This window comes from Mustela lutreola, chromosome 6, assembly GCF_030435805.1.
Source record: "Mustela lutreola isolate mMusLut2 chromosome 6, mMusLut2.pri, whole genome shotgun sequence".
Taxonomy (NCBI): Eukaryota; Metazoa; Chordata; class Mammalia; order Carnivora; family Mustelidae; genus Mustela; species Mustela lutreola.
Window position 1 is genome coordinate 2,550,741 of NC_081295.1, and position 25,838 is coordinate 2,576,578.

General features: G+C 56.9%; 1 protein-coding gene across 8 annotated transcripts in view; it reads left to right on the top strand.

Annotated features, from left to right (window-relative positions):
• RPS6KA2 (ribosomal protein S6 kinase A2) overlaps positions 1–25,838 on the top strand; it is a 292,155-nt gene that overhangs the window by 232,146 nt on the left and 34,171 nt on the right. For 6 of the 8 annotated variants that reach the window (XM_059176553.1, XM_059176557.1, XM_059176556.1 and 3 more), the window contains 6 exons: positions 1,938–2,044; positions 5,274–5,311; positions 7,677–7,819; positions 13,122–13,192; positions 16,171–16,259; positions 23,944–24,050. In XM_059176553.1, coding sequence (XP_059032536.1) covers positions 1,938–2,044; positions 5,274–5,311; positions 7,677–7,819; positions 13,122–13,192; positions 16,171–16,259; positions 23,944–24,050 — 555 coding nt within the window. The remainder of the gene's footprint in view (positions 1–1,937; positions 2,045–5,273; positions 5,312–7,676; positions 7,820–13,121; positions 13,193–16,170; positions 16,260–23,943; positions 24,051–25,838) is intronic. The other 2 variants (XM_059176554.1, XM_059176558.1) reach the window with 1 other exon arrangement.

The window sequence follows — 25,838 nt, forward strand, 5'->3', positions numbered from 1 at the left end:
TCTCTGGCCCCTAACTGATGTGAAGAGCTCTCTGCTTTGTGGTGTGGAAAAAGCCAGTCTTTTGCCTCAGACCCCAACAGCACGGGGCTTAAGTGCCAGCGGCTCTGGGCAGTTCCTTCACAGGAACCACGGTGAGGAAGGCTGCGGCACGTCGGGACGGCACCTTGCGCAGTCTCCCGTCCCTCTGGGGCCGTCTCACCCAGCACAGCCTGGTTTACTTGCCTGTGACCGTGTGTTCAAGCTGTCTGTCCTCTCCCCTTCTCTGGCCTCCCACGTTACGGCCAGGAGATCCTTCTATCCTGCATGACTCCAAAGTCAGCAACAGATCAAAGTAGAGCTGGAGGGGTCCCAGGGCCCACGGGCGGCTCTCTCCCTCTCTCCCCGGTTCTTAAAGGTCCCTCAGACCGCGCACAACTGATGTACCAGGGTCCTTGCAATACAGGCTGAGGCCGTCAGATCCTCCTTGAGCCAAGAGCCCTTCTGGAGCAGGTGTCTGGAGCCTGTTTGCTCGCATGTTCCCAGAGATGCAGAACTAGCGGCCCCTGCCAGTCTCTCCCCCGATAAGTACTGATTTCCCTTCCCTTCTCAGGCCACGTGGGCTTTGGTTTTGTCCAGTGTCTGTCATTGGGCTTCCTGACCAAAAGGCAACAGTAATTAGCAAAAAACACCTCCCAAGGGGAACATGCGTCTCCCATAACACCCTTTATCTCAGAATAAAGGCAAAGTCGTCAAGTGTGGGCGCACCAGACGCTCGGGAACAACGCAGGCAAGTGTCCGCTTCCCGTCCTCTCTCAGCAAGGCCATCGGACCGCGTCCTGCGTGTGGGGGTCCCTGTACTGACGTCCTTCAGGGACGCGCATGGTGGGGTGTTTCATTTCTGCATGGAGGCTCTTTGTCACTCGTGCATGGAGGCTCTTTGTCACTCGTACATGGAGACGATCCTGAGATGTGCCCCAGGAATTCGACGAGTGGCGACGTGCTCTGAGCACGGACCCGCAGACCAGCCGCTCCAGAAACAGAAACAGGCAGTCGAGAGAGTATGACCGCTCGCAGAATCGGACCCCACGTCAGCCCGCAGACTATGTTAGCCGATTTCCCAGCCAGGAAGGGCACCTGTTGAGCACGGGAGCTGCAACAGGAGGTTCCAGAGGCCAGAAGGGCAGTGAGGTTGGCAGGTCCCCGAGGTGACCACCCAGGACCACGGGGCCACCGTGAGTCCTGGCCCCCATGGGTAGCACCCCGTGTTCCACCTGCGCCTGCCTGACCTGGTTGCCATCTGGTTCCCCAAACTGCCCTTATGCTAACTCTGCGCACCCCAGGCAGCCAGCTGAGGCACAGTGGTTCTTCCTGTGTCTGCGTGCAGAGCGGGGATTCAGGAGTCACATCAGTGACAGTGACGGTGATAGCAGCCTGGCTTTCTAGTTGGCAGCTTTAAATACTAGCAAGTACAAGAGGTGCGGAAACATCTGATCCTGACAAGCACAGGAGGTGTGGAAACGTCCCCCCGACGGTGGCTCTGAGTGGTGCTGGGCACCTGGCCTGGTGTATGCATCCGCTCGCCTGAACCAGGATGCCGGCTCGGGGACGCTGCCACCCACGGGTCCCTCTCAGCCGCTCATAGTAAAATCTCAACCCAGAAATACAGCCCAGAGCTCCATGCTGCCTGGGGTCGAAGGAGGAGACGGAGTGCCCCGCTTACGGGCTAATCGAGCCATCTTTGTAGGGAACGGCTCTTCTGCCTTCCCTGATCCCCAGACTGGAGAGAGCTCCTGTGGCCTCTGTCAGAGCCGCAGGGCAGGGTGGGGGAGCCCGCAACCTTCCGCAGAGTAGAACCGATTAGAGTCACTTGGTGGGTGACTGATGTCGTCTGGCAGCGAGAGTTCTTCAGAACAGACCAGCCGCAGAGTAAGCCCAGCGACCGTGTTCTGTCTCTCTAGGTGATGTTCACCGAGGAGGATGTCAAGTTCTACCTGGCTGAGCTGGCCTTGGCTTTGGACCACCTCCATGGCCTGGGGATCATCTACAGAGACCTGAAGCCTGAGAAGTAAGTGAGGATGCCGCCTCCACACCCCCTGCTTGCTGCCCCTGTCAGGAGCCACTGCCCCGTCTGACCCCCACGTGGGGGCCGCTGCCCCTGTCTGACCCCCACGGGGGGGTGCACAGCAGGGAGGATGCTGGGGCCCTCCTCCTGCGGGACCCCCCCCCCCCCGCGAGGGCTCCGCCTGCTCACACCGACAGGGTGCCCGGGTGTGGCTGATGCGCATCCGTACGGCCGTTCAGGCGGTCCTCATGCGACGCTGTGGGGCAGGCCAGGCCCCGTCCCTGCTGTGCGGGGAAGGCCGGGCAGGCCGCGGCACCCCCACTCCTCCCGCTGTGGGGAAGCCTCAGGCGTGGCCGCCTCGGTGCTAGTTTGTTTCTTCCAACCTGGTCCCTATGTGCCGTCCGCCCGCAGAGCCCAGAAGCCTCCCAAGACTCCCACGGGCCATCTCCGGTGGCCGTCAGCCGAGCTGTGCAGAGATTTTTTCTTTTCTTTTCTTTTTCTTTTTCTTTTTTTTTTTTTTTTAAGATTTTATTTATTTATTTGACAGAGAGAGACCACAAGTAGGCAGAGAGGCAGGCAGAGAGAGAGAGAGAGGGAAGCAGGCTCCCCGCTGAGCAGAGAGCCCGATGCAGGACTCGATCCCAGGACCCTGAGATCATGACCCGAGCCGAAGGCAGCGGCTTTACCCACTGAGCCACCCGGTGCCCTTGTGCAGAGATTTTCTAAAGGATGGTAGGACCGGTTCCCAGATCGTCCAGGGAGATTTTCCATGTCTTTGGCGGTGATCCTCCCTAACATCGTAGGAGATTTGAGCAATCTGTTCCCAATTGAAAGATGAAATTCCCTCCAAAATCACAGTTTCCATTTCAGGCTTTTTCTCATTCCCATGTCGAGCTGACACAAAGCAGTGGGACTGGTGCACACTATGTTAGGTTCAGTAGGACTGACTGACTGTAGTCCCGAAGGCGAAGTCGCTGATTTTCTCACTCAGGATTCACTGCCCCATGAGACCATTGGATTCCACCCACCAAGGCCGAGGTCCCGACTGCCCCTGCTAGAGCCTGGTGGGACATCAGCTCTGGGCCCACGGCAGCCCGTACCTGCAGGCCGACTCATCACCGAGGACTCAGAAAGTGGGCTTGCAGCCCGAGCCCCACAGCCCTTTCTCTTTCATGGGCGCCGCGCTAAGGGAAGGACAGCTCTCCCAGCTGCGTGTTTGCTGGACGTGCTGGTCGCTTACGGGAAGCGACTGGGCAGTGTGCGTCCACACAGGATGCAGAGCGCGTCTGTCCCACACCAGCAGGACGCTCACATCCCGCAGAGCTTTGACGTACGACCCACAGCAGTTCGCCCCGGTCGAACATCACTGGCCGCACACGTCCATCAGTGTCCCAATAATTGCACAAGGCCCTATGTCCAGCATCCCCGTGGGGATAACAGTGGCCTGTCAGGTGCCGCTGCTCCCCCGGTGAGCAGTTGTGGGAGGCGGATCTCAGAGCTGTGAGCTCCGGGCTCCCGGGAGTGTGCTCCCTGCTTTGCTCTCGCTTTAAAGGTCAGAGGGATCTTTACAGCTAAAGATAGTAAGGTTTCATCACAGACTTGGAGAAAGAAGATTTTGTTGTCAAATAGAATTAGCAGGGGATTCATCTTGAAAGCTGCTCGTTTCTGGGCAAAGATTAAGTCAAACTGAAAAGCAAAGATGAAAACATTCACCTCTTTCTTGACAAATTGTCATCTTAATGATGCTCTCTAACATTTTCCTTCATGTTTCAATAAAATAGTGGGTCTCTCTCTCTCTCTCTTTTTTTTTTTTCTTTGTGAACCCATGGCAGATTTTTTTAATTGTGCTAAGAAAAACAGTAGAAAATTAGCACCTTTTTAAAAAAGAGTATTGCTTTTTTTTTTTTAAGATTTTATTCATTTATTTGACAGAGAGAGATCACAAGTAGGCAGAGAGACAGGAGGGGCAGACTCCCCACTGAACAGAGAGCCCGACGTGGGGCTCGATCCCAGGAACCTGAGATCATGACCTAAGCCAAAGGCAGAGGGCCAACCTACTGAGCCACCCAGGCGCCCCTAGAAAACGAGCACCTTGACCCTTTGTGGGTAAGGCTCTGGGGCCGTCGCTGTGCGTCCACCAGTGCCGTCTGTTTTCCAAACTCTTTGCATCTTGCAAAGCTGAAACTCTGCCTCTGTGAGATGCTCACCCCCCTGCACCTCCCTGCCCAGCCCCCGGCACCCTTGACGTTCTGCCTCTCTGGATCTGACCGCGCTAGGTCCCCCGTCTAAGTGGAATATATGTTTCCTCTGTTGCGCATGGCTCACGGCACTCAGCACCTTGTCCTCGGGCCCACCCGTGTGCTTGTGCATCAGCACGTCACCACTCGCCCTGTTTAAGGCGCCCGTATGAACCTTGAGGCCTTGCAGTGGTTTCTCTCCATTTCACTTTTTGGTCTCTTTAAGGCTGGACTGGCACCCCCAGTAGCTGATGGCACAGGATTTAATTACAGCAAAAATAAAGAAATGGAAGTCTAGGAGCCCTGGGGACCCTGAGGGCTGACAGCCTGGAAGCAGGGCTTCCCCGGGTGCTGGCCTGTGTCTCTCGCTCTGCCCTGCAATGAGGGGCACCCTCCCATAGGAGAGCAGGAAGAGCAGGGCGACACGCCCTGTAGGCTGATGCTCTCGGTGTCCCATGCGGGTGGGGCAAACGCTTGCACCTATGACAGGGTGAAGCCCGCAGAGTGCCAAGCCTCCGTGATGTGCAGGCCCCAGGTAGCATAGGCTTCCCGGCAGACCTTGGATCGGCCCCGAGAGGCCAGGTGGGGCTCACAGAGAGCTGGTGGGAAGAAAGAGCGTGCCCCTGGCCATTGAGGGCCTGCCTGGATGAGGAAAACTTCCAGAAGCTCCAGATCCTCCCAGGCCGAGGCTGTCCTGGACCCTCTCAATCACATTCCTCACACAGGACAGTCTGAAGGGTTCCTGAACCTTCCTGTGGGCTAAAGGAGGTCTCGAACCTGCAGGTCCCAGCTTTTGCCTCATTAACCCCAAACACCATGGATCTGAATCCACTCATGACCCAGCAGAAGCTGCTGTAAATCCCGAAGCCCACGTCTGCACGCAGCTGGCGACTCTGTGTGGGGACTGCTCCCCAGCCTGGCCCGCTGTGCCCCCAGGTCAGCCCCGCCCCCACCAGGCTTCTTGTAAAGCATCTGTTTTCTCCCCTGTCTTTCAGCATCCTGCTGGACGAAGAAGGACACGTTAAGATCACAGGTTCGTAAAACACAGCAGTGTCCTGGGGACCTCAGCTCGGCCCTGCTGAGTGTGGGGCAGCTCAGAGCCCAAGCCCTCGTAGCACCAGCACGCGCCGACCGCTGAAGTTTCATAGAGCTCCGTTCCGTGACGCTGGTGCGCGTCCTCACAGCCTCTAGAAATGCTCAGACTTTCCAGGTGCCCTGCTGTTCCTCTCTCCTGACCAAAGAGCCTGCCCTGCACACTCTCACCCCTCACTGTTCCGTTCAAGAGTGATGACGCACAGTGCTGGGGTCAGGGCAGATACCAGGGCTGTCCCCGTAGCGCGTCCCAACACTGTGGCCCCTTCCTGGCTCCAGGTACCTCATGGGAATTCACGTGGGAACCTGCCTTCCTCCGAGAACCTCACACCCCTCTCGGTGCCCCCAAATTAGAGTGACCTGAGAACACACACCCCAGCTCCAGGCTACTCATTGTATTTACGTCCTCTTGCTGCTGTCACCATCGCCGCCGACCGGGTGGCTCACAGTAACACACTTTCTCCATCCTATGGTTCTGGAGGCTCCAGAGAGCCCATTCTGCTGCCTTGTCCAGCTTCTAGGAGCTGCTGACGTCCCTGGGCTTGTGGCCTCTCCTCCCTGCACAGCCAGCAGCACAGCATTTCCGAATCTCTGTGACTCTGCCCCAAATCCACATGAGGGCCCTTGTGTCACTGGGCCCATGGGGATAATCCAGGATAATCCCCATCTCAAGATCCGTGGCCTGTCCCTCCTGCAGGACCCCTTTGACCAGTGAGGTGACCTGCTCACAGGTTCTGGGGCTTTGGGTGTGGGCGTCTCTGGGGGCCATCACCTCACCAGCTGCTGTGCTGACCTTCTTCTGCCTCATGTCCCTCCACACCCGCTCCTGCCTGTCCCCCGGTTGGCCGTTCCTGCGCTAACACTCCCCTGTCCTCCCCTGGAGCCTTGTCCCTGCTTCGGGGCACCTGGTCAACCCCTGTGGTTTTCTCAAAGCGTCCCTCAGCGCTCCTGCCGGAGACCTCGTCCTCCCTGCTCTGTGGCCCCCTGCGGTCGCGCTGCCCCTCTCTTGCTGGCCTGCCTCCCGCCACACCCTGTCTCCTCCGGGGTGGGCTTACCCCGTCTTCGTGGATCCCCGGGGCTGGGCGGAGTGCATAGTACCTGGCAATAAACATGGACTACGTATTTTTCACATGCCTCTCAGTGCTCAAAGTTCAGTCTGTAAAAGTCCTCATGAGCTTCCATGCCACATCCTGATTATGCCTTTCGGCGAGCCCTGAGCCCACCTGGCTTCTGAGGTCATGCCGTCGGGTCCTGTGGCATGAGATGTAAGATTCTGTTAATGCTGCAGAAGTTCTCTGCCAGATGAGGAACTGAACGTGTCCCGTAGAAGTCACCCTTGTGCTTCGGAGCTGGGATGCGTATGTGGAGCTGCCGTGTCCAACTTACTGATCATATGACCGCACTGGGGCTTTCTCTGGTTCAATAATCATGGATTCTGCTGTTATTATGACTATTATCAATCGTAATGTGGTCATTTGCCGTTTGGGCCAGGCAAAGCAGCCCACCCCCCACACTCCGATGTGCAGAGCGAGCCCCTCACGCTGCGGGTGAGCAGCCTCCCCCCGTGGGTGTCTGATGTCCTCACCCAGCACTGGCCTCACGCCATCCCGACGGGGTCCGGGAAGGAACGGGCGGAGATCATCCTTCCCAAACATGCGGGAACTGAGGTGCCCGCCCCTTAGAAGCAGGGTGCTCCCTGCGTCCTTCACCCGCCAAGTGCCAAGTGTGTGGACACACGAGCTTGGGAAGCAGGTGGGACATGCTGGGGGTTTCTGGGGAAGGAGAGGGACGCGCCCGCCGCGCACCAAGCAAGTACCCCGCGGTCCTTACAGACTCACAGGTCTTCCCTGCCTGCCTCCCCGCCAGGGACTTCCTTCCCCAGCAGCCTGAACCCCGCTTCCAGCCCCTTCCTTCAGTGCGACCCCTTCCCTCCCAACCCGCCCCGGCAGCTCCAGCCAGCGGCCTCCCCCCACCCCCGCCCCCTGGCCCTCGGCACCAGCACGCCCGGGGCCACCTGCTGCGCCTCGGAAACAGCGGGGCTCCTGGGACTTCGTGTCGGTCTCTGCAAAATGCAGTTTCCTGCTGCTGTTAGAGATGCTCCGGGCTTTGCCGATTCCCGAAGGACCTTGAGTTGGGGAACATACCCGTGGGGGCGTGAGGACGCCTCATCAGAGGAGGGTGCGGTGGCCGGGGCAGAGCGGGTGGAAGTCACGCCGGCGACCCGGAGGCTCGTGGGCTGGGCGTCCTCGGGGAAACAGTCCCGGTGCTCCCCGACTCAGGCAGTGCGCTGTGCTCTCTCGCTTCAGACTTCGGGCTGAGCAAGGAGGCCATCGACCACGACAAGAGAGCCTACTCGTTCTGCGGGACGATAGAGTACATGGCGCCCGAGGTGGTGAACCGGCGGGGACACACGCAGAGCGCCGACTGGTGGTCCTTCGGCGTGCTCATGGTAACGGCCTCCCCGGTCCGAGGCGGCGTCTCTCGTCCCTGCTCCCCAGAGCACGGTCCCGTCCCCAGGGTGGCTCAGAGGTCTGGGAAGGGGCAGGGAAAACGGGGCCTGAGATGCGCACAGGCCGCGCGTCCCGGTGCGACCGCGGACAGGAGGCCGCCGCTCCCCGCAGCCTCCTCCCCGGCCCCCCGAAATTCCCGCCCCCGGGAAGCAGAACCGGGATGCAGGTGAGGTCACTCGCGGATTGAGTCAGACCTTTACACTGAACGTGTTCACAGGCTGAGCATGAAGGTGGTAAGGGAGTGGGGTTTTCGTGTTAGAGACTCTTTCTTCCGTCAAACCCCAAATCCTTCTACTTGGTCACAAAAGTTAACATGAGCCAAATAGACTTGGAGTGAGACATTTTTACATCTACGTCGAGAGACTTGAATTTGCTTTAGCGCGTGCCTGTTCCCAGACAGAGGACAGACCCACATACCGCCTAGCCCCGGGGATTCTGTGGTGGCGGCTCCTCCCCCGTCCCAGCTGGTCCCTCCTCTCCTTCGTGCTCCCCTGTCCCTCCAGCGATCCTCCCAGCCGGCACTGGGCCTGTGGCCCTCCGCGCTCCCCGGGCCCTCCGTCCAGACCAGACTTCTGATGCTGGGAGTGTCCCTCAGCTGGCGTGAGGCCCGGCCCTGTGCATCCCCAGCCCAGCTCCCGGGTGTCCCAGGCCCAGCTTCCATGAGTCCAGGCCACCTGCCTGGCCACCACTGCACCGGCCTCACTTGCTGGAGGCAACCCCCAGGACCATGTCTGGAAGGGGGCATTCAGAGGCGAACCTTGGTTCTGTCTTGTGTCTTCTTGGCACTCTGACCCGTTGCTGTTAACAGTCTGTCATCTTCTGTTGTGAAGACCTTTTCAGAGCGTCTCCCCAGCCCAGGCCTTCCCCCGGCGCCCCATGACTTTGCACATGGACTCCCATCACAGACAGCACTGCGCAGGCTCCGTGAACTCCGTGCCCCGTGGGGGGCAACACGGCTGTGGGCTCCCTGGCCTACCCTCCACCTGGGTCCCCTGCCCTTCCTTGTCCCAAAGCTACAGGAATGCTCTGGACTTTGGGGACTATCACACAGAGGTCGGTTCTGGGCTTTTTTAAGGGAGCCCTGGTTCCAGTGACGGTGCGGCAACCTTGACACCCCGGGACTGTGGGTGCTGGGCTTTTCTTACTGAACTGGTGGCATCATTTTTGTCGAAAGAACCCACAGTCGGTGTGTCACAGCAGCTGGCGGAGCCCGTGGTGCAGGTTCCGGCCCTGTGGTTTCTGTCGGTGGCCGGCGGCAGGAGGAAGGCCCGCGGCGGAACTCGCTCAGCGTCTGGAAGACGCCTTCATGTTTCATCTGAACCAAAAAAGTCTCGACGTTACATGAAGAGACTGTTCTCTCCAATTCTAGAAGTGGAAATAAGACTCTTCAGTGATTGGTTTAAGATCACATCGTGGCTCTACAGCCACATCTACATTTCGTCCCGGCCACCAAGCCCTTTGGCCCCAAGGGGCACGAACTTGCAGCCAGATGTCAGGATTCCTGCGTTCGGCACTTCCTGGACGACACCGGGAATGACTTCCAAATTGCCATTAGCAACGGAGGGATGGGTCTAGTGTGGCCTTTAGTGTCGTGTCTGAGCTTGGCTGCGGAGGGAGGTCCGCTGAGGGCCTGTTGTGTCTACACGGTGCCCTCCACTGGCTTCGTTAGAGGCGGGGGGAGCCACGGAGGGAGCAGCCCGACGTACGAGCCTCACGCTGGAGGGGCCGCTGCCCATCCCTTGTGTTTCTCCACTGAGGAACTACACCCGTGTCCTCTGATGATCCCCAAGTGCCCTCCAGAGAGACCGTATGAAGACACCTACATTGATGGGGGAGATCCTCTTTCTTGAACAAACTCGACTGTCTGAAGTTAGGTACTTGTAACTGGACAAGAACGTAAGCCCTAGTGAGGGTCTCCGTTAACACGGCAGGGCGCTAGCATCTCCACGCTGGTCTGGAGCGCAGTCTTCAGGATGTTGGGGCTGCGTTCCGTGTGTGCTTAGGAAGCCTCTCCTGGGTGCTGCGGTGTCACGCAGGACGGCACCTGGGGTGCTTCTCCCGTTCTCCGGCGCCGCACGTGTTGCATGTCCACCGCAGCCGTCTGTGCGGATCGTCCGTACACAGCTGCACACCTAGAGCTGTTTCGGGGCTGCTGTCTCCAGCAGCCCCATTTTCAGATTAAGATGCTTGCTCTTGAGTTTGTGTTTAAGACTGGCCAGCCGAATGAACTCAAACTGTAGGCTCCATTCTCTCTTCCAGAGAAGCTTCTCAGTCCACGGCTCCTGGCACCGTCTGGGCTCCTCTGTCGGGGCCCCAGGGCTGGCCCCTTCCTTCAGGTTCGTTGGATCCCTGTAGACAGGGTTTCAACCCCAGCACTGTTGAGGTTTGGAGCTGGATGGTTCTTTGGGTGGAGGCTGTCCTATGTGTTGTAGGGTGGGAAGTGGCATCTCTTCCGCCACTCTGGCCCCAGCCTCTCCAGTCCTGACCCCCAGAACTGTGCCCAGACCCTGGGAAGTTTCCCCTGGGGGGCAGAGACGCTCCCAGTGGAGAACCACTGCTTTAGATTCACCAAAACACTTATCTTCCTGGAAACCCCACAACCGCTCCCGGTGCAGCTCCCCCGTCTCTTCGGGCTCCCTCCGTGCACTTCAGCGCCCTACCTTAAGCTGACTTGTGAATGCGTCCCCTGGGGCAGCCCCAGCTCCTGGGCTGGAGCATGGGACCCCACGGCAGGCCACGGTTTATATTCCTTTGCCTGGGAAACCTTGGCCAGTCTCAGTTCCATCCAGCGCCAGACCGAAACTCTTACTATGTTTAATGTCCCAGGAAAGCTCACCAGAAGTGCCCTGATTTACTGACGTAGTTCAATACTGAGAAGTTTCTTGTTGAGAAGAGTAATACTGAAATGATGTCCTTGGTCCTCGTGGGATGGGGAGGGAACCCTTCAAGGGGCTGGAAGCGAAGCTGAAGCAGAGAGACACATGTGGGCTGAGAAGGTACGTGGCTTCCCCATCATCACCGGCACCGTCGTCATCCTCATCACCAACCGCACGTACGCCGCTGTGCCGGGTGCTCACAAAGGGCTCAGGACTTCCCACTGTGCTGCGTGGGGAAGAGCGACGTAGAGGCAGGTGGGCAGGCTGCGGGGCGGAGAAACACGAGGGAGCGGCTCCTGGGCGCCGTGGTCCAAGCTGAGATGCAATCAGTAGGCAAATGTGTGCGAGTTGCTGGTGGAGTCGTAGTAAACAGTTACCCGACGCGCAGACTTCAGGACGGGCTCCGTTCTTGTAGCACCGAGCAACAGCTTCCTTGCTTCATGTGGCCTAAAAGGCATTTCCTTGAAACGGAATTTCATTCTCACTCAAGGGAGAAAGGACAGAGGGGAAAGAGAATAGACCCAAAATAGGAAGAGAAGGTTCTTTGCTAATACGATTCTATTTTCAGAGGTATTTTAATTTCTGGGATCAACTTGCAAACTTTCATCCTGTCTTCGGGACGGGCAGCTTACCTGTCAGTGCGTTCCGCCTTTCAGTTTGGTCGTGTTTGTCTGCTTTCCCATTCTCTCCGGACTCTCTCGCTCCCAGCTTTTATGACTTACGTCTTGACCGATCGCCCGCGGTCTGTTCTGTGCGCCCTCATCGAACGACTGAGCCCGGGACAGACACGCAGCGAGCAGGAACCTTTACGTTTCTTTTAAAATGTTACTTTCCCAAAGCAAACCGAGAGGATTCGTAAAGCCTTAACCACATGCATTTCTTTAATTTGTGATTTCACCCCTGATAGCGCATCGCAAGGAAAGCTCCCAATCTTAGGAAAGCTTTTAGGTACTTTCCAGCATTACTTACAATAGCAGGAAATTGGAAGTGTTCTAAGTGTCCAGCAACAGATAAACATATTTTGGTACATCCACATAGAAAGTGATATGATGAAAACTTTATAATCAGTATGGGAAGTTTTTATCTTATTCTGTGAAAAGTGAGTATATAAAACCATGTTTAAAAAAAAAAAAAACCAGCTTCACGAAAGAACTAGAAGGAAATAACGTGTTAATTGTGGCTTTCTTTGAGTAATGGGACTCCGGGTTATGATTCTGGTCTTTCTACTTTGATGTGTTTCCCAAGATTTTCATAACGCAGAGGAAAAGCTCTATAGAATAAATTTCAAAGGCACAGAGAGATGCCGTCAAAATCAAAAGTAAGGCAAATGTAATAAGATCCTACAAATCCCTGCACTGAAGTTGTTTGCTTATACATAGACCTTTGAACAACATGGGGATGAGGCGCCGACCCAGAAGGTCATCAGAAATCCACGTGTAACTTTTGACTCCCCTCAAAATTAACTAACAATAATAGCCTGATGTTGGCCAGAAGCCTTACAATAACATAAACAGTAGATTAATCCACATTTTGTACATTTATGTATCACATGCTGTATTCTGACAATACGTAAGCTCGAGAAGAGACAGTGCTATTAGGAAAACCGCAAGAGCAAATGTATCTACAGTATAGGACCGCATTTAGCAGAAGGAGACCCATGCACACGCGTGGGTATCTCACAGCTGTGCTGTTGGCGTCTGTGCTGTTCACAGCTCTGCAGTAATTTGGAACATGAGGACACGGCCGGGGACTGAGGCTGTGGCCCGATTCAGTTAGATTCCGTGCCCTGTGGTGTCCCGGACGGGGTTTGGTGCTGCTGCCGCCGCGTTCCTTCCTTCGGGAGGGGTCAGCGGTGCGCTTGTCGTCGGGGGCTTTGTGTGAGAGAGAAGTCTTGCTCGGGGAAGGCTGACCCTCAGTCCCGTCTTCATCACGGAGCCCGTCCTGCCAAAGGTCCACGTACTGTTTTCAGTGCGTGGCAGCAGGTATTGGAGATGTTTTTGGTGCCGTCGTGTCTTCACCAGATGCTCCAAACGGACCAAAGTCCTTCTGCCCTGGTCCCCTCACCAGCACCCGCCGGAGGAGGACGGGGTCCTCCACGAACCCCGCAGAAGCTGCCCGGCCCAACCGCCATCCCTTCTCACCCCGCTGCCTCCGCAGCCCTCAGCCCCTCCCCCGCTGCAGTCCCGTTACTGCTGGTGTTTCCCGCCTCCCCACTGAACCCGAGGCCGTTGGGCTCGCTCAGGGACACCGCGTGTGTCGGCCAGCAGCTCGGCTTGGCGCATCGGGATTGGGATAAGTGAACTTCTCTGCGGGTCCACCCGGGCAGTCTGGCCCCTCACTCTCCCCGTTCTGTGTTGCTCTGCAGTTCGAGATGCTCACGGGATCGCTGCCGTTCCAGGGCAAGGACAGGAAGGAGACCATGGCCCTCATCCTCAAGTGAGTACGGGACGCCTTCCCTTGCAGACCTGTCCAGGACTCGTTCGCGGCTTCTGATACCGGAGCTTCCTTGTGGGAAACCCAGGTCCTCGAGTAGGCATTAGCAATCGCCGTAAGAAGCCTTCTTGGCGTTTTAATGACAGTGGACAGAGTGAGTGGGATTGCCGAGGGGTCCTGATGGCGTCTTCCACCGCAGATAACATTCCCCACCAGCGAAATCTGCTTACGTTGTCCAGTGCAGGGGTTTTTAGGTGTGGTGAGGAGCGACCTTGACAAAGGAAGCACAGATTCAGAAGGGCAGAAGGAAGAGAGGCTCCAGAGAGAACGGAAGAGGTTGGTCCCTCTTTCTTTCTCTACCTCTTGACCCCGTCTGTGCAGGTACCCGAGCTCTCTTGCCTGACGTCGGCAGGAATCTTGTTGCCCATGTACCAGAATACAAACAAGTTTTCTGTTCAGTTCTCAGGAAGAGTCATTTACTATGCAAATGCATTTTGCTCTTAGGATTCTAGAAAGAAGCCTAAACCCCGTGCTGGTCTCCCTCTAACACCTCAGGTGTGAGCAGGCTCCTTCTAAGGTGATGTCGGACGGAGAGATCTGGGAGAGGAAACAGGAGCGCGTGGGGGTGGGGCGCTGCTGGGGGACACGGCCACCCCAGCTCCAGATCGAGGGCCCCCTGCTGGGCGAGGACGGGGACTCCTGCACCAGAAGGACACGCCGGAAAGCCACGGGTCCGCACAACCAGCTCTCTCAGGCGCAGCCGATGGACTTTTGTGAAAGCAAGAGGCACCTAAAAAGCTTAAGCTTTTGTAGGTCACCCCATTGTTTAAACGGAAGGAGAGAAGTTAGTGCAGGAAACCCCACAGAGAGGATTTGATCAGTGTCTTCCGGTGTCACGCGACCTTTGTTGGACCGACATGTGCACGGCTGCAGCCTGTTGTCTGGGGTTGGCTATTTCTGTTTCTCTTAATGTTAAGGGGGAACAAGAGCTTTACTTTTTCTAAAAGTAGAATCATTCCCTGCAGCTAATCCCGGGTGTGGACTCCTGACTTGTCACTTTTCACTTGGGAGCAGATGAGCACTTCTGAACCGGCAGCATGTGGCCCCATGGGTCCTAAAGCATGATCCTAAAGCAGGATCCCCGGGGGTCTGACGCGCTGCTGGGGCCTGCAAGCCTGTCCTGGGGCTGCTCCCACGGCTCGGCTACTGTAGATGATGCCGCTGTAAACGCAGGGTGCATCTATCCCTCGAGTCAGTGTTTTTGTAATCTTCGTGCTCAGGGACACCTAGCTGTGTCCTTGCCGGATCATAGGGCCGCTCTAGTGTTACCTCCTGAGGAACGTCCACACGTTTTCCAAAGTGGCTGTACCAGCTTGCACTCCCACGAGGGCAAGAGGGCTCCCCTTTCTGCACACCCTCCACATCCTTGCTCACTTGTTGTTTCTTCTGTTTGGGGTTTTAGTCTTTCTGGCAGTGTGAGGTGACATCTCACTGTAGTTTCAGTTTCACTTCCCTGATGGCGAGTCATCTGGAGCATCTTTGCATGTGTCTGTCCACCATCCGGTTTTTTCTTTGGAAGAATATCTATTCATGTCTTCTGCCCGTTTTTTAAAATTGTCATATTTGTCTGGGGTATGTTGAGTTGTATGTGTTCTTTATGTATTTGGGGTACTAACCCTTTGTCAGATGCGTCCGTTGAAGACGTCTTCTCCCGTTTCGCAGTTTGCCTTTTAGCTTTGTTGGTTCTTTCCTTCGCTGTGCAGAAGATTTTTGTTTTGAGACAGTCCCAATAGTTTATTTTTCCTTTTATTTCCCTACATCTCCTAAGGCAATGTTGCGAGGGCCAGTGCCAGAGCTTACTGCCTGCACTCTTTTCAAGGATTCTTTATGGTTTCAGGTCTCACATTTAGGTCTTTTATCCATTTTGAGTTTATTTTTGTGTGTGCTGTAAGAACATGGTCCAGTTTCATTCTTCTGCATGGTGCTGTCCGGTTTTCCCAATACCATGTATTGAAGAGATAGTCTTTTTCCCGTTGGCTATTCTTTCCTGCTTTGTCAAAGATTAATTGACCATATAATTATGGGTTTATTTCTGGGCTTTCTAGTTTGTTCCATTGAGCTATGTGTCAATTTTTGTGCCAATACTGTACTATTTGGATGACTACAGCTTTGTAATATAACTTGAAATCTGGAATTGTGATGCCTCCAGATTTGCTCTTCTTTTTTAAGATTGTTTTGGCAATTTGAGGTCTTTTCTGGTTCCACACAAATTTTAGGGTTTTTGTTCTAGTTCTGTGAGGTCCCAGATTTTTCTTCACGGTAGTACAACAGATTGAGCAGAGACAGATAAAAGGATCTGGCTGTTGAGCACCTGGTAGCTCAGTTGGTTGAGTGGTAGACTCTTTGGTTTCAGCTCGGGTCATGATCTCAGGGTCCTGGGATCAAGTCCCGCATCGGGCTCTGCACTTAGTGCTGAATCAGCAAAACCTTGTCTTTCCCTCTGCCCCTTCCTGCCCCCACCCCTGCACACACATGCTCTCTCTCTCTCTCTCTCTCTCTCTCAGATAAGTCAATCTTTAAAAAAAAATGTCTCTGACTGTCTGTCATTTAACCCAGAAGAGATTCCCAAAATGTAAACAAGAGCACTCTTCTAGCCAAAGCCTTTGTTGTTATTTTGGAAAACATAATTCAGTTCCATTAAAAATGTTACTTATGTTAATGAGATTTTTATTGTTTATTTTTAATGTTTGTATTATTTTTAAGTGAATTATTAAATAGCTACTATACAAATTTCTCCCGTAGAACCCACATAAACAGAAGCTCTCTGATGCCCTCCATGACTTCTAAAGTGTGAAGGAGCTCTAAGACCAAGAGTCTGGGCGCTGCTGCCCTGGGTGTTGATGCGGACCGAGCAGGACCCCAGAGTGCCCGAGAAAACTCTGGTTATCCTTCTCATCCCAAACTCCAACTCTGTTTTGCAGAGCCAAGCTGGGCATGCCACAGTTCCTCAGCATGGAGGCCCAGAGTCTGCTGAGAGCCCTCTTCAAGCGGAACCCGTGCAACCGACTGGGTAAGAGTCCCATCACCCCGTAGACGGCACGGGCTGCCCGCCACCCTGCTCCCCTCTTGTCTGGCTACACGTTTGTCCAAGTTCACTGAAAGTGAAGGCCCTGAAGCAGGGGTACAAATACTGTCCTGTGTCCCTGCTCCAACGCTCTCCAAAGCCCAGTCGCTGGCCAAGTCCTATGGGCGCTTTTCTGTAAGTCTCTGTTTCTACACAAAATGGTAGCACTTTTCACTTCCCTTTTAGAACCCCATCAACTAAAGACAGAACAACTGAAAGCTGCTTCTTATTTAGTCCCTCTTAAATGAATAAATCTCAACATATATTAAAATCAAGATTTACACGAATGTTAACTAAGTACTAACACATTTTCAAAATAATTCTTTGCAAAAGGTTCCCCTAGTTGCTTTTCAGCGGTGTTTCTCCTACAAATGCATTCTCGCGCAGACCGCCCGTGAGTCACCCCAGCTGCTCCGCCGCCCTTGCCCACTCGCGGGTCCTCACTTCTCGTCGTCACAGGCGCTGGTGCGTGTGCCCGGCACAGTGACACGAGGCCAGTGACGCGGTGGCGCCTTCCGGGCGGAAGCAGGTGCCGCGCAGAGTGCGGGCTGCGTGGGGACCTGGAGAACAAGGACACGGGCGTCGGGTTTCCGCCCACAGGGTGGCAAACACTGGCTGCGGAACAGAGTGCGGGCCCTGCTCCCCGCCACCGTCGTTGTCGCTGAGACAGCAGATGGGGCGACATTCTAACACTTTGGCAAAACCCATCGATACTTTAAACTGTATACAATGCTTTACCCAGAAATTTTACTTCTAGAAGTCTATCGAGCATGTAAGTTACACGTGTTAAAAAAATACTGGTTGATGACCTTTCTGTTTAGCAAAGACCTGGAGATGAGGTGACTGTCCATCAGTAAGGACACATCTGGGTAAGTTGCGGCACATCTGTACCAGACGTGGGCACATTCAACGGAGTAAGCAGGGGCCACCTGGGTGGCTCAGTGGGAGTCGGCCTCTCCCTCTGCCTCTGCCCCTCACTCATGCTCGCTCCCTGTCTCTCTCTCAAATAAATAAATAAATAACTAAATGGGACCAGCTGTCCCCGGTGTCTCCACCGTGAGGTGGGGGACATCTCGGCTGGGTGATCCTTTCTCGGGGAGGACTATCTTGGACTGTAGCAGGTCAGGCAGCATCCCGCTCTCTCCCTACACGCCTCCCTCCCGCCGGGTAGCAAAGCGAACTGTGTCTGGATGTGGCCCTGGGTCGATGCCACCACTGACCCCCGGAGACCCACTGCTCTGTAAACCCTGCCTGGGGAGACGCCCAGGATGGAGCCACCCACATTGATGAGTCTAAACGGATCCCAGAGCCGGTGTCTGCCAGGGGGTGTGGGGAGAACTCTGTGGGCCCTGCCCCGACAGCCACCTCACACAGTCCCCCAGATGGCATCTGTTAAAACGACTGCCGTCCGATGACTCTGAGCACAGCCAGCCAGCGTGGTCACTGCACACACCTTACAGCCCGCCCCAAACAGAGCCCCAGAGCCCAGGCCCTAGAGGTAGGGGCCGCTCACTCTGGCCAGAGGCCTTCTGTGACAGCAGCTGTGGTCACTGGGCTGCCGAGCCACCGGGGCCAGCGGGGATGGCAGGGAGCCCTGGGGTCCAGGCTGGGGCACATGGCGGTCTCCACTGGATTTTGCTCCACTCTGACGTTCAGAGGCCGATCGGGCGTATGTGGGTTGGAGTCACGATTTGGAGGAACCTTGAGTGAAACAGAATTCCTCCACCTTGCTGTTCCCGTGCGCCTCAGCGAAGCCCCAGATTGGACCTGAAGACACCAGCTAAGAATCATTCCGGGCCCCCATCCTGGCTCTGACCAGGGCGAGGCCAGGCCCGATTCTGAATGGCCCAGCTCCGGCGGGTGCCGCGCCACATCCCGGGGAACTCCCCTTGCGTGGTCCCCGGCCCCGTGTGCCCCACAAACAGCAGCTCCGGAGAGTCAGAAGGGCCCGTGCTCCCTCCACTGTATCTGCCGTGAGGCTGCCACCAGCAAGGCCCCCGTCACCTCAGAGCCACCCTGTCCTGCGGGTGAGGGTCACGGGGACAGCAGGAGAACTCGGCCCCAGGAACACAGACGGGAAGTTGGGGGCCTCCATCAGCCGCTCTGTCCGGGCATTGCTGTCTTGCTGCACTTTTATCAAATCCCATGGAGCCTGGCCTGGGGGGCTCCCCAAGAGAGAGCAGGCCCTCCCCTTCATCGCTGTGCTTTCTGGGGAGGAGGTGGCCGCGCTTCTTAACTGTGAGAGGGAACCAAACAGCAGATGTATCCCTCGATTTCGTCTGTTCACCGACACTCCCTCTAATTTGTCTCTAAAAGCCACACCAAGATCCTAATTGTTTGCCAATTGCTGATCTGACTCTCCGGATCATGAATGAATTGATTACCTTTCATTACTGTCTCCGTCCGAGTGGGAGCAACTCCAAGATACCCCCTCCCCGTCCAGGGCCAGCCCCACTGCAGCTTGGCCGGTCTTCACCTGCAGATTGCCTGCTTCCGAGTCTGGAGAGCACAAAGATGTCATTGCGAGTCGTTTCCACTAGTTTCCAGACCGCCCCCCACCGCAAGCCCACCCAGTCGGAGTCCCCGTGTTGTATTGTTGGCCTTCCGGATGCTGGGTCCCAACACCTGGGAGCGCCTGCATTTTGATTCTGTGACTCCTGCCCCAGTGCTGGGTCCCAACACCTGGGAGCGCCTGCATTTTGATTCTGTGACTCCTGCCCCAGTGCTCTTCTCCCAGCCAGTGTGCACACGGCCTCTCCGCAAGCCAGGGGCGGCTCTCTGTTCCTCTGCCCCAGTGATTCTTTAACCAACCAGCTGAACAGCTTACTCCACTTCCCAGGCCTCGGTCCCCCAGGGAGGATGGTGGTGTGCGTGGAGCACTGCACTAAGAAAATCATTATCTCACTGAAATCCTCACGAGAGGCTTCCAGGTGGGGAAAGGGAGACAGTCAGATTTGCTCATGAGGGAGTATACCCGTAAGATTACTTAGAGTTGCAAAGCACAGGACACTTAAGTAACTTGATTTAAGCCAAATTTAATTTTTCAAACTGCAGTCCATTTCTCTTGCAGTTGCAAGTCACATGGCAGTACAGGGTTAAAAACATTGGCTGGGCAGCCAAACCATGGTTAAAGCCCAGACCTGCTTATCTTTTTAGTTTACCTTCCTTAGCGCATTGCCTTTTCATCTCATGAGTAGTGCCTTGTGATCACAAAGTGGCTGCCACAGCTCCAGATGTCACGTTCAGTTGAAAGGAGGTAATGGATGAGGGCAGCTGTGTCTGCCTCTCTTATCAGGAAGGCAAAGCCTTCCTCAAACCCTGGGACTTCCCCAGACTTCTTGCTGACTAGAAACTACTGAATGGCACTTCTAACTAAAAGTGGGGGAAAAGTATCAGGATTCAAGGAATGGGAGATTGGAAATGGCTGTGTTATTAGCCCACCTCCCCAGTCAGCTGTGGGGGTTCCAAAAAAGACGAGCTGGAGTGGGGTTTGGTGCCTGCCTGCCTCCCCCAGCACCTGCAACCCCGTTTCTCACTCCTCTCCGCGGACCTTATGGACCCGTTAGTAGGGAGGAGAAGGAGTGTGCAGTATGTAATCTAGAAATAATCCACACCTGCGTGGGGCTCGCCAGTGCTCTCTAGGCTCTGGGTCTGGCGACACAGTGGACCGCAAGCAGAGTCCTTCTTCTCACGGGGCTGCAGTGAAGCAGAAGAGAGAGACGGGCGTTGGCCAAGGAAGCAGCAAACGGAGAGAGAGGGGGAGAAGGCAGAGCTCACTGGACAGGAGAGAGGCTTGCTGGGACGTGTACGGTGGCAGGTGTGGTCCCAGAGAGGGGACTCGTGCGGAGCCTCAGGAGGCGGCACGGGGCCGACGGGCAGAGGCCTGCACACTGCCTGGCACTTACGAGTGACCTCAAGCAGATGGATGCCCCTCTCTGGGCCGGCTTCCCTGTCTGCGAGCTGAGGGGCGGCAGTGTCTACATCGTAGCACGGTCAGAAAGATGGAACCGTGCCTGACGTGCAGGACACAAATCCACGCAGACACGGAGAGAATCAGTGCGCCCGGGTTCGGGGCGGGGGTCGCATCCGGACCGCTTGGCCACGCTGCTTCCTGGGACAGTGTGGTCAAGACCAAGTTCTCGGGTCCGCTCCAACCAGTCCGCGGAGCCACCGCCAAGCCAACGTTTTAAACCCTGAGTGAATGAAATCTTCAAGCGACCGACTTCAGAACGGGGAAACATAACGTGTGGATACCGAGTACGCGGTGAAGCGGTAAGAAGCAGACCTGGTGTTCACGTCCCCGGCGGGACGGCCCGGACATGACGGCGGGTGGTCGGCTGGAGCCCGGGGGTGCGGGGGCAAAAGCGGGAAACGAGCTTGTTTGGAACGTGCGCCACGAATTCGACGTGAGCGGCGCCTGGCTGCCTCCGCCGGGGGGACGTGGGACTCTGGATCTCGGGGTTGTGAGTTCGAGCCCCATGTTTCGGATAGAGGTGACACTTAAAAAAACTGAAATTGAAAATTGAAAAAAGAGAATTTGTAGTGGATGCCGTGTGGCCCAGAAACAACAGAGCGACCACTTCGGCAGCATCTCAGAGGGCCTCGGAGTCCACGTCCCAGCGCTGTCTGAGGCAGATACCAAAGCCGTTAGAGAGTGAGCTACCGAGACGGCGGAAGCCAGGGGACGACTGACCCCCCCACCCGCCTCCCCCGTGAAGGAGGTCGCCTTGTAGGGCTGTGGAGCAGTGGGCGGACTGTCTTCGATGCCGCAGGGCAAGCCCCCAGTGCAGGCAGGGGACGTGCTCACAGACGTGCGCGGACGGAAGCGAGTCCCGCTGGACGCGAGGTGACGCCCTCCACCACCGTGCAGAAGCGTGAGACGTGGGTCCCCGTGAACCGCTCTGGGGTAGTCCCATCTGCAGAGGGACCGCGGGGCCAGACGTGCTTATGCTCTGGAGACTGTGAGTTCGTGAATCAGCCGCTCCGTTGAACTTTTTAACCCATCTTGACCTGACACTGGCGGACTGCACGAAGACTCACCGAGCCTAATAAGAGACAAGGATCATTCTTTGGTTCTGGACTCTCCTGTCTGTAAGTACCTGCCCTTGTCCACTCTGTGCGATCCAGACGGGTCGCACCCCCACCACCCTGGCTTGGGACAGAAGGAGAGACTTCGGGTCGGACCGCACGGCCCCAGCTGTGATGGCGGGGTCGGCCCAGCCCTCCCTGACTCTCCTCACCCAGAGCTCTGCCCACTGGCACCCGAGTTCAGCGGACAGAGAAAGGGGTCATCAGGACAAAACAACCTGCTTACCTGGTTTCAGGGGAGGATAAGTCACACTGGAACCCAAGACAATGCCCATGTGTGCCCAGGAGGGATGGCGTAGGCCTTAAAGAACGGTGTGCAGAAATTTTCCTTCTTTTTCACATTTTTCTCCTCTTGGAACGCCCCTCATTTTTTAGTAATAACCGAAGTGTTAATTAAGTCACTGTTGACTGTTTGCTGAGGCCTCGAAGCACCAACCTCACCGCAGCAGAAAAAAGAAGCTGCTCATAAAAACGCGCGGGTGAGTCACCGAGAAACCAGCATGCGTAGGTGCAGAATTTGGAGCTGCAGCCAAAGCTCATTTCCTTTGCATCTTGCTGGGCTTAAATTGCCCCAGACCACGTCTTTGCAAATGACAAATGAGGGTGAAATGGAACGGGTGCGGAATGCGGTGTGGATTCTCCGGAGACGTGTAGCTGATGGGTGACACGGCCGGTGCATGCCCCCTTTGGGCTCTTGAGTGTGTGCTCGACCCGCCCACCTCTGACAGACCCACGGCGCTTCCAGAAGCACCAAAGAAGAGCTAAGATCGGGAACAGGGGTTGAGATCGGGAACTTTGATCCTCAGGACCAGGAGCGTTTTCCCGTCCAGAGCTCTGGTCTTCAGGAGGCCTGCCCACGGGACGGGCTGCAGGGGGGACCGTGTTGGGAGTCAGGCTGCCGACTCGTCCTCCACGGTTCCCGAGAGCATGTGCTCGGGTCCCTCTCACGGGCTGCTGGCTGCAGGGCTCAGATTTTGGAACAAGGGGGCCCGACTGGGAAACCCAGAGAAGTCCTCAAGAGGAGGTCCTCGCAGGATAGAATGCGTCGTTCTCTACTCGTGCCGACCCTCCTGACACCAGATGCATGGGTTTTCCACCCCCACAAATTCTTCACTTCCCAGGAGACCCCAGCTTGGGCGGCTTCGCGGTCTCGCACACCTGCTCCTGCTCCCGCCCGTCCCAGCCGGCCGCCAGCAGCACCTTCCTGGGATGCCGGCCGAACGGGAGCCTGAGAGACCAGGCCTTGACCTACAGCACGGCTGGGCCTACAGAGCCTGGGGTGCAGTACCGGGAAGTGTGTCTCACAAACCACGTGACACCGAACCTCCGTCCCCAGACCTGAGACAGGAGCTGGCTGGAGGTGGCCTGGCCCATGCAGCCCGTTTCTCTTCCCGCATCCCCGGGCCCCCAGCCCCCTCCCTGGCCCACGGAGGCTCCTTTCCTGCCTTTCCATCCTGGAGAAAACCCAAAGCTCTTAGGGCCTGAGACTTTGGGTTCTCCTGAAATAACAGACTTACTTTTAGAGCAGTGTTAAGTTTACAGAAAAATGGAGCAGGAAGTACAGCAAGTTCCCTCACACCGCCCCCCACCCCGCGCCCGGCCCCAGGCAGGTCCCCTAGCCCAAGCTGATGTCAGTGCGCGTGTTCGCTTTAACGGATGAGCCCCCGTTGGCAGCGTCCGCGTCAGGCCTCACGCTGCCTGTGCAGCTCCCGCAAACATGTCATGATGTCGCCACAGCGGGCAGAGCAGGTTCCCTGCCCCGAGCCCTCCGCACTCTGCAGTTCAGCCCGCGCCTGCTCCCCCGTCCCAGGATTTAACATAAGCAGCAAAGGAAAGAGAGAGGCCAGCACAGCGAGCAGACCCAGCAGAACTACGTACGCGCCGTCGCTGGGGGCCCGCGGCCAGGTGTGGACGCCAGTGTCTCTCTGGGTCCCGTCCTGCTGTCTGCCCCTGCCCTGCAAACCAGAGCCCCCGGACAAGGTGCTCGGTGCTGCAGCCTGCCCTCCCGCTCCTCCCGCACGTCCCCCTCCCGGAAGGCCAGCCGGAGCTAGCGTTCGTGGGCTTTGATGGGGCAGCGGCAGGGGCGGGGGGGCTGGATGGCTCGGAGGGTAGAGCGTGTGACTCTTGATCTGCTCGGGGTTGTGAGTTCGAGCCCCATGTCGGGGATGTGCCTACTTGGAGGGAGGGACGGATGCCCACATGCAGCTGGGCTGTGACGGCCTGTCATGGCGTCCAGCTTCCCTCCAGCTTCCCTCCAGCTCCCCTCCAGTTTCCCCCTCCTGTTTCCCTGGCACCCCCCCCCCCCCCGCAGTGGGAAGCTTCCAGCCTGCCCTGCCCCTGTCCCTGGTGCTGTTACAGGCCTGCAGGGCAGAACATGGCTTCTGTGGGCTGTGAGTCCGGTGAACAGGGGCCCTTCCCGCAGGACGAAGTTCTAAGGAGGCACTCTGGGCACCCGCCACCCCTCAGGCCACCGGGCAGAAGCTCCGAGTCATGGAAACAGGGGTCTGTTCTGAGGCTAACCTCTGCTTTGTCCTCGCGACAGGCGCTGGTGTCGACGGAGTGGAGGAAATCAAGCGGCACCCTTTCTTTGTGACCATAGACTGGAATGTAAGTCACGCATCACCATGCCCAGCGCACACGGGTGACGAGGTGAGGTGCGGGGTGCACCAGCTTGGTGCAGACCAGAGGGGCCTTTGGCCCTGTCCCCCGGCCGGGCTGCCCTCTCAGAGGCCTTCGGAACAGCCTGGCATGTTACAGGCACAGACCAGGGCCCACCCTTACTGCAGCACCAGGCCTGAGAGCCCTTCAACACTTCAGAGACAGCTTCCGATGACCCCGCAGCCGCCCCCACCACTAAGGACAAAGCGCAGGGGTCACCTGTCGCTGAGCGGTGACCCAGGTCGCTGGGCGGCTGGGTGCTGCTTCTCCGGGTCTCAGAGCCCCTGGGGGATCTCCAGGACGCTGGGCCACTGAGCTGCTGGTTCTCTGGGTCTCGGGGTCCCTGTGCATCTCCAGGCCACTGGATACTGGTTCTCTGGGTCTCAGGGCACTGTGGTTCTCCAGGCTATGGAGTCGCTGGGCCTCTGGGCTGCTGGTTCTCTGGGTCTCTGGCCGCTGGGCTCCTGGGTTGCTTGTTCTCTGGGTCACAGCGCTGCTGGGCTGCGGGTTTTCTGGGTCTCTGGGTGCCTGTGGGTCTCCAGGATGTGGGGTCACTAGGTCTCTGGGCCCCTGGGGGTCTCCAGGCCACTGGGCCAGGCTGCACAGGCCTCTCCAGTGCTAAGGGCCTGGCATCTTGGCTCTGGGAGGCCCTCCCGGTCTCTGGTTTTGGGCTCAGGCCTACGCAGCTGGCGCTCTCACAGAGTCGTGTAAGAAAACAAACATCCAGACTGTTAAAGACAAAGTTACTGGCCGCACTTGTTAGTGACAAGGAGGACTTCCATGGTGATGCGTTCAGGGACCACAGGTTCAGGCTCTGCCACCGGGGGGAGAGATGGGGCTCAGGTGTGAGCAGCCGGGGTGGTGGGATTTATAGCGGGGCGGGGGTGTAGATCTGAGGGGCTCTGGCTGAAGCGACCTCGCAGGCATTCTACTGGTCATAGACTTGGGGCCCAGATGTCCCTGGGTAGGGGAAGGGGCCCATCACACGTCCAACCTCTGCTTTCTTCTCTGGGCCGACACCACACCGCCACTGGCCGCTGGCCAAGGGGTCCCGAGTCTCACTGCCACCAGCTGCCTGGAGCCGCCTTGGGACCCGTCAGCATGGGGAGCAGCCACTGCTGGGCTTTGTGTGCAGGGAGGGCATTCGTCCACGGCTGGCAGTGTCTTCTGGTCCTTTCCTGAGGTGCACACAGCAGGCATATCTGGGGCTTCGTGTCCCGAGCTAATTAACCTCGGGAGATGCTAACAGGATATGCACATATATGACGTTAACGTCCTCTCCAGGACGGAGGCTGTGAGCTCCCTGTCTTCTTCCTGTCCCCTCGGCAAGCTCCAACGGCGGAGGCACCGTTACAGCCCGCCCGGCCCCGGGGCTCACTACCCCGAGAAGGTGCTGCCCCAAAGCTGGATGGAACCGGCTGTTCCCAGAGCTTCTGACCTTACCCCTCTGCCCCTTCTGAAAGTCGTCCCACCCGGGGAGCACCAGCTTCCTTAAAACCCGCTTCTGTGGTTCTGATTACGGAGCGTTTACAGGGCTGGGATCCTTTCCAACGCCGAGACCAGAGATTGGCGCTCGAGAGGCTGGCACACCTGTGACCTCCCTGCCAGGGGCACGAGCCTGCTTGAAGGGCCGGGTTGGCATCAGCTTGCGTCCAGGAAGGTGGGAAGTGGAAACGGAGAATCAAAGCGGCTGCCCGCTCCCCTCCACGCACAGAGCGGTACCTGAGGATCTTTCCCGATTAGTTCTGAGCTCCACCCGGCACAGAAACTCTGTCCCAT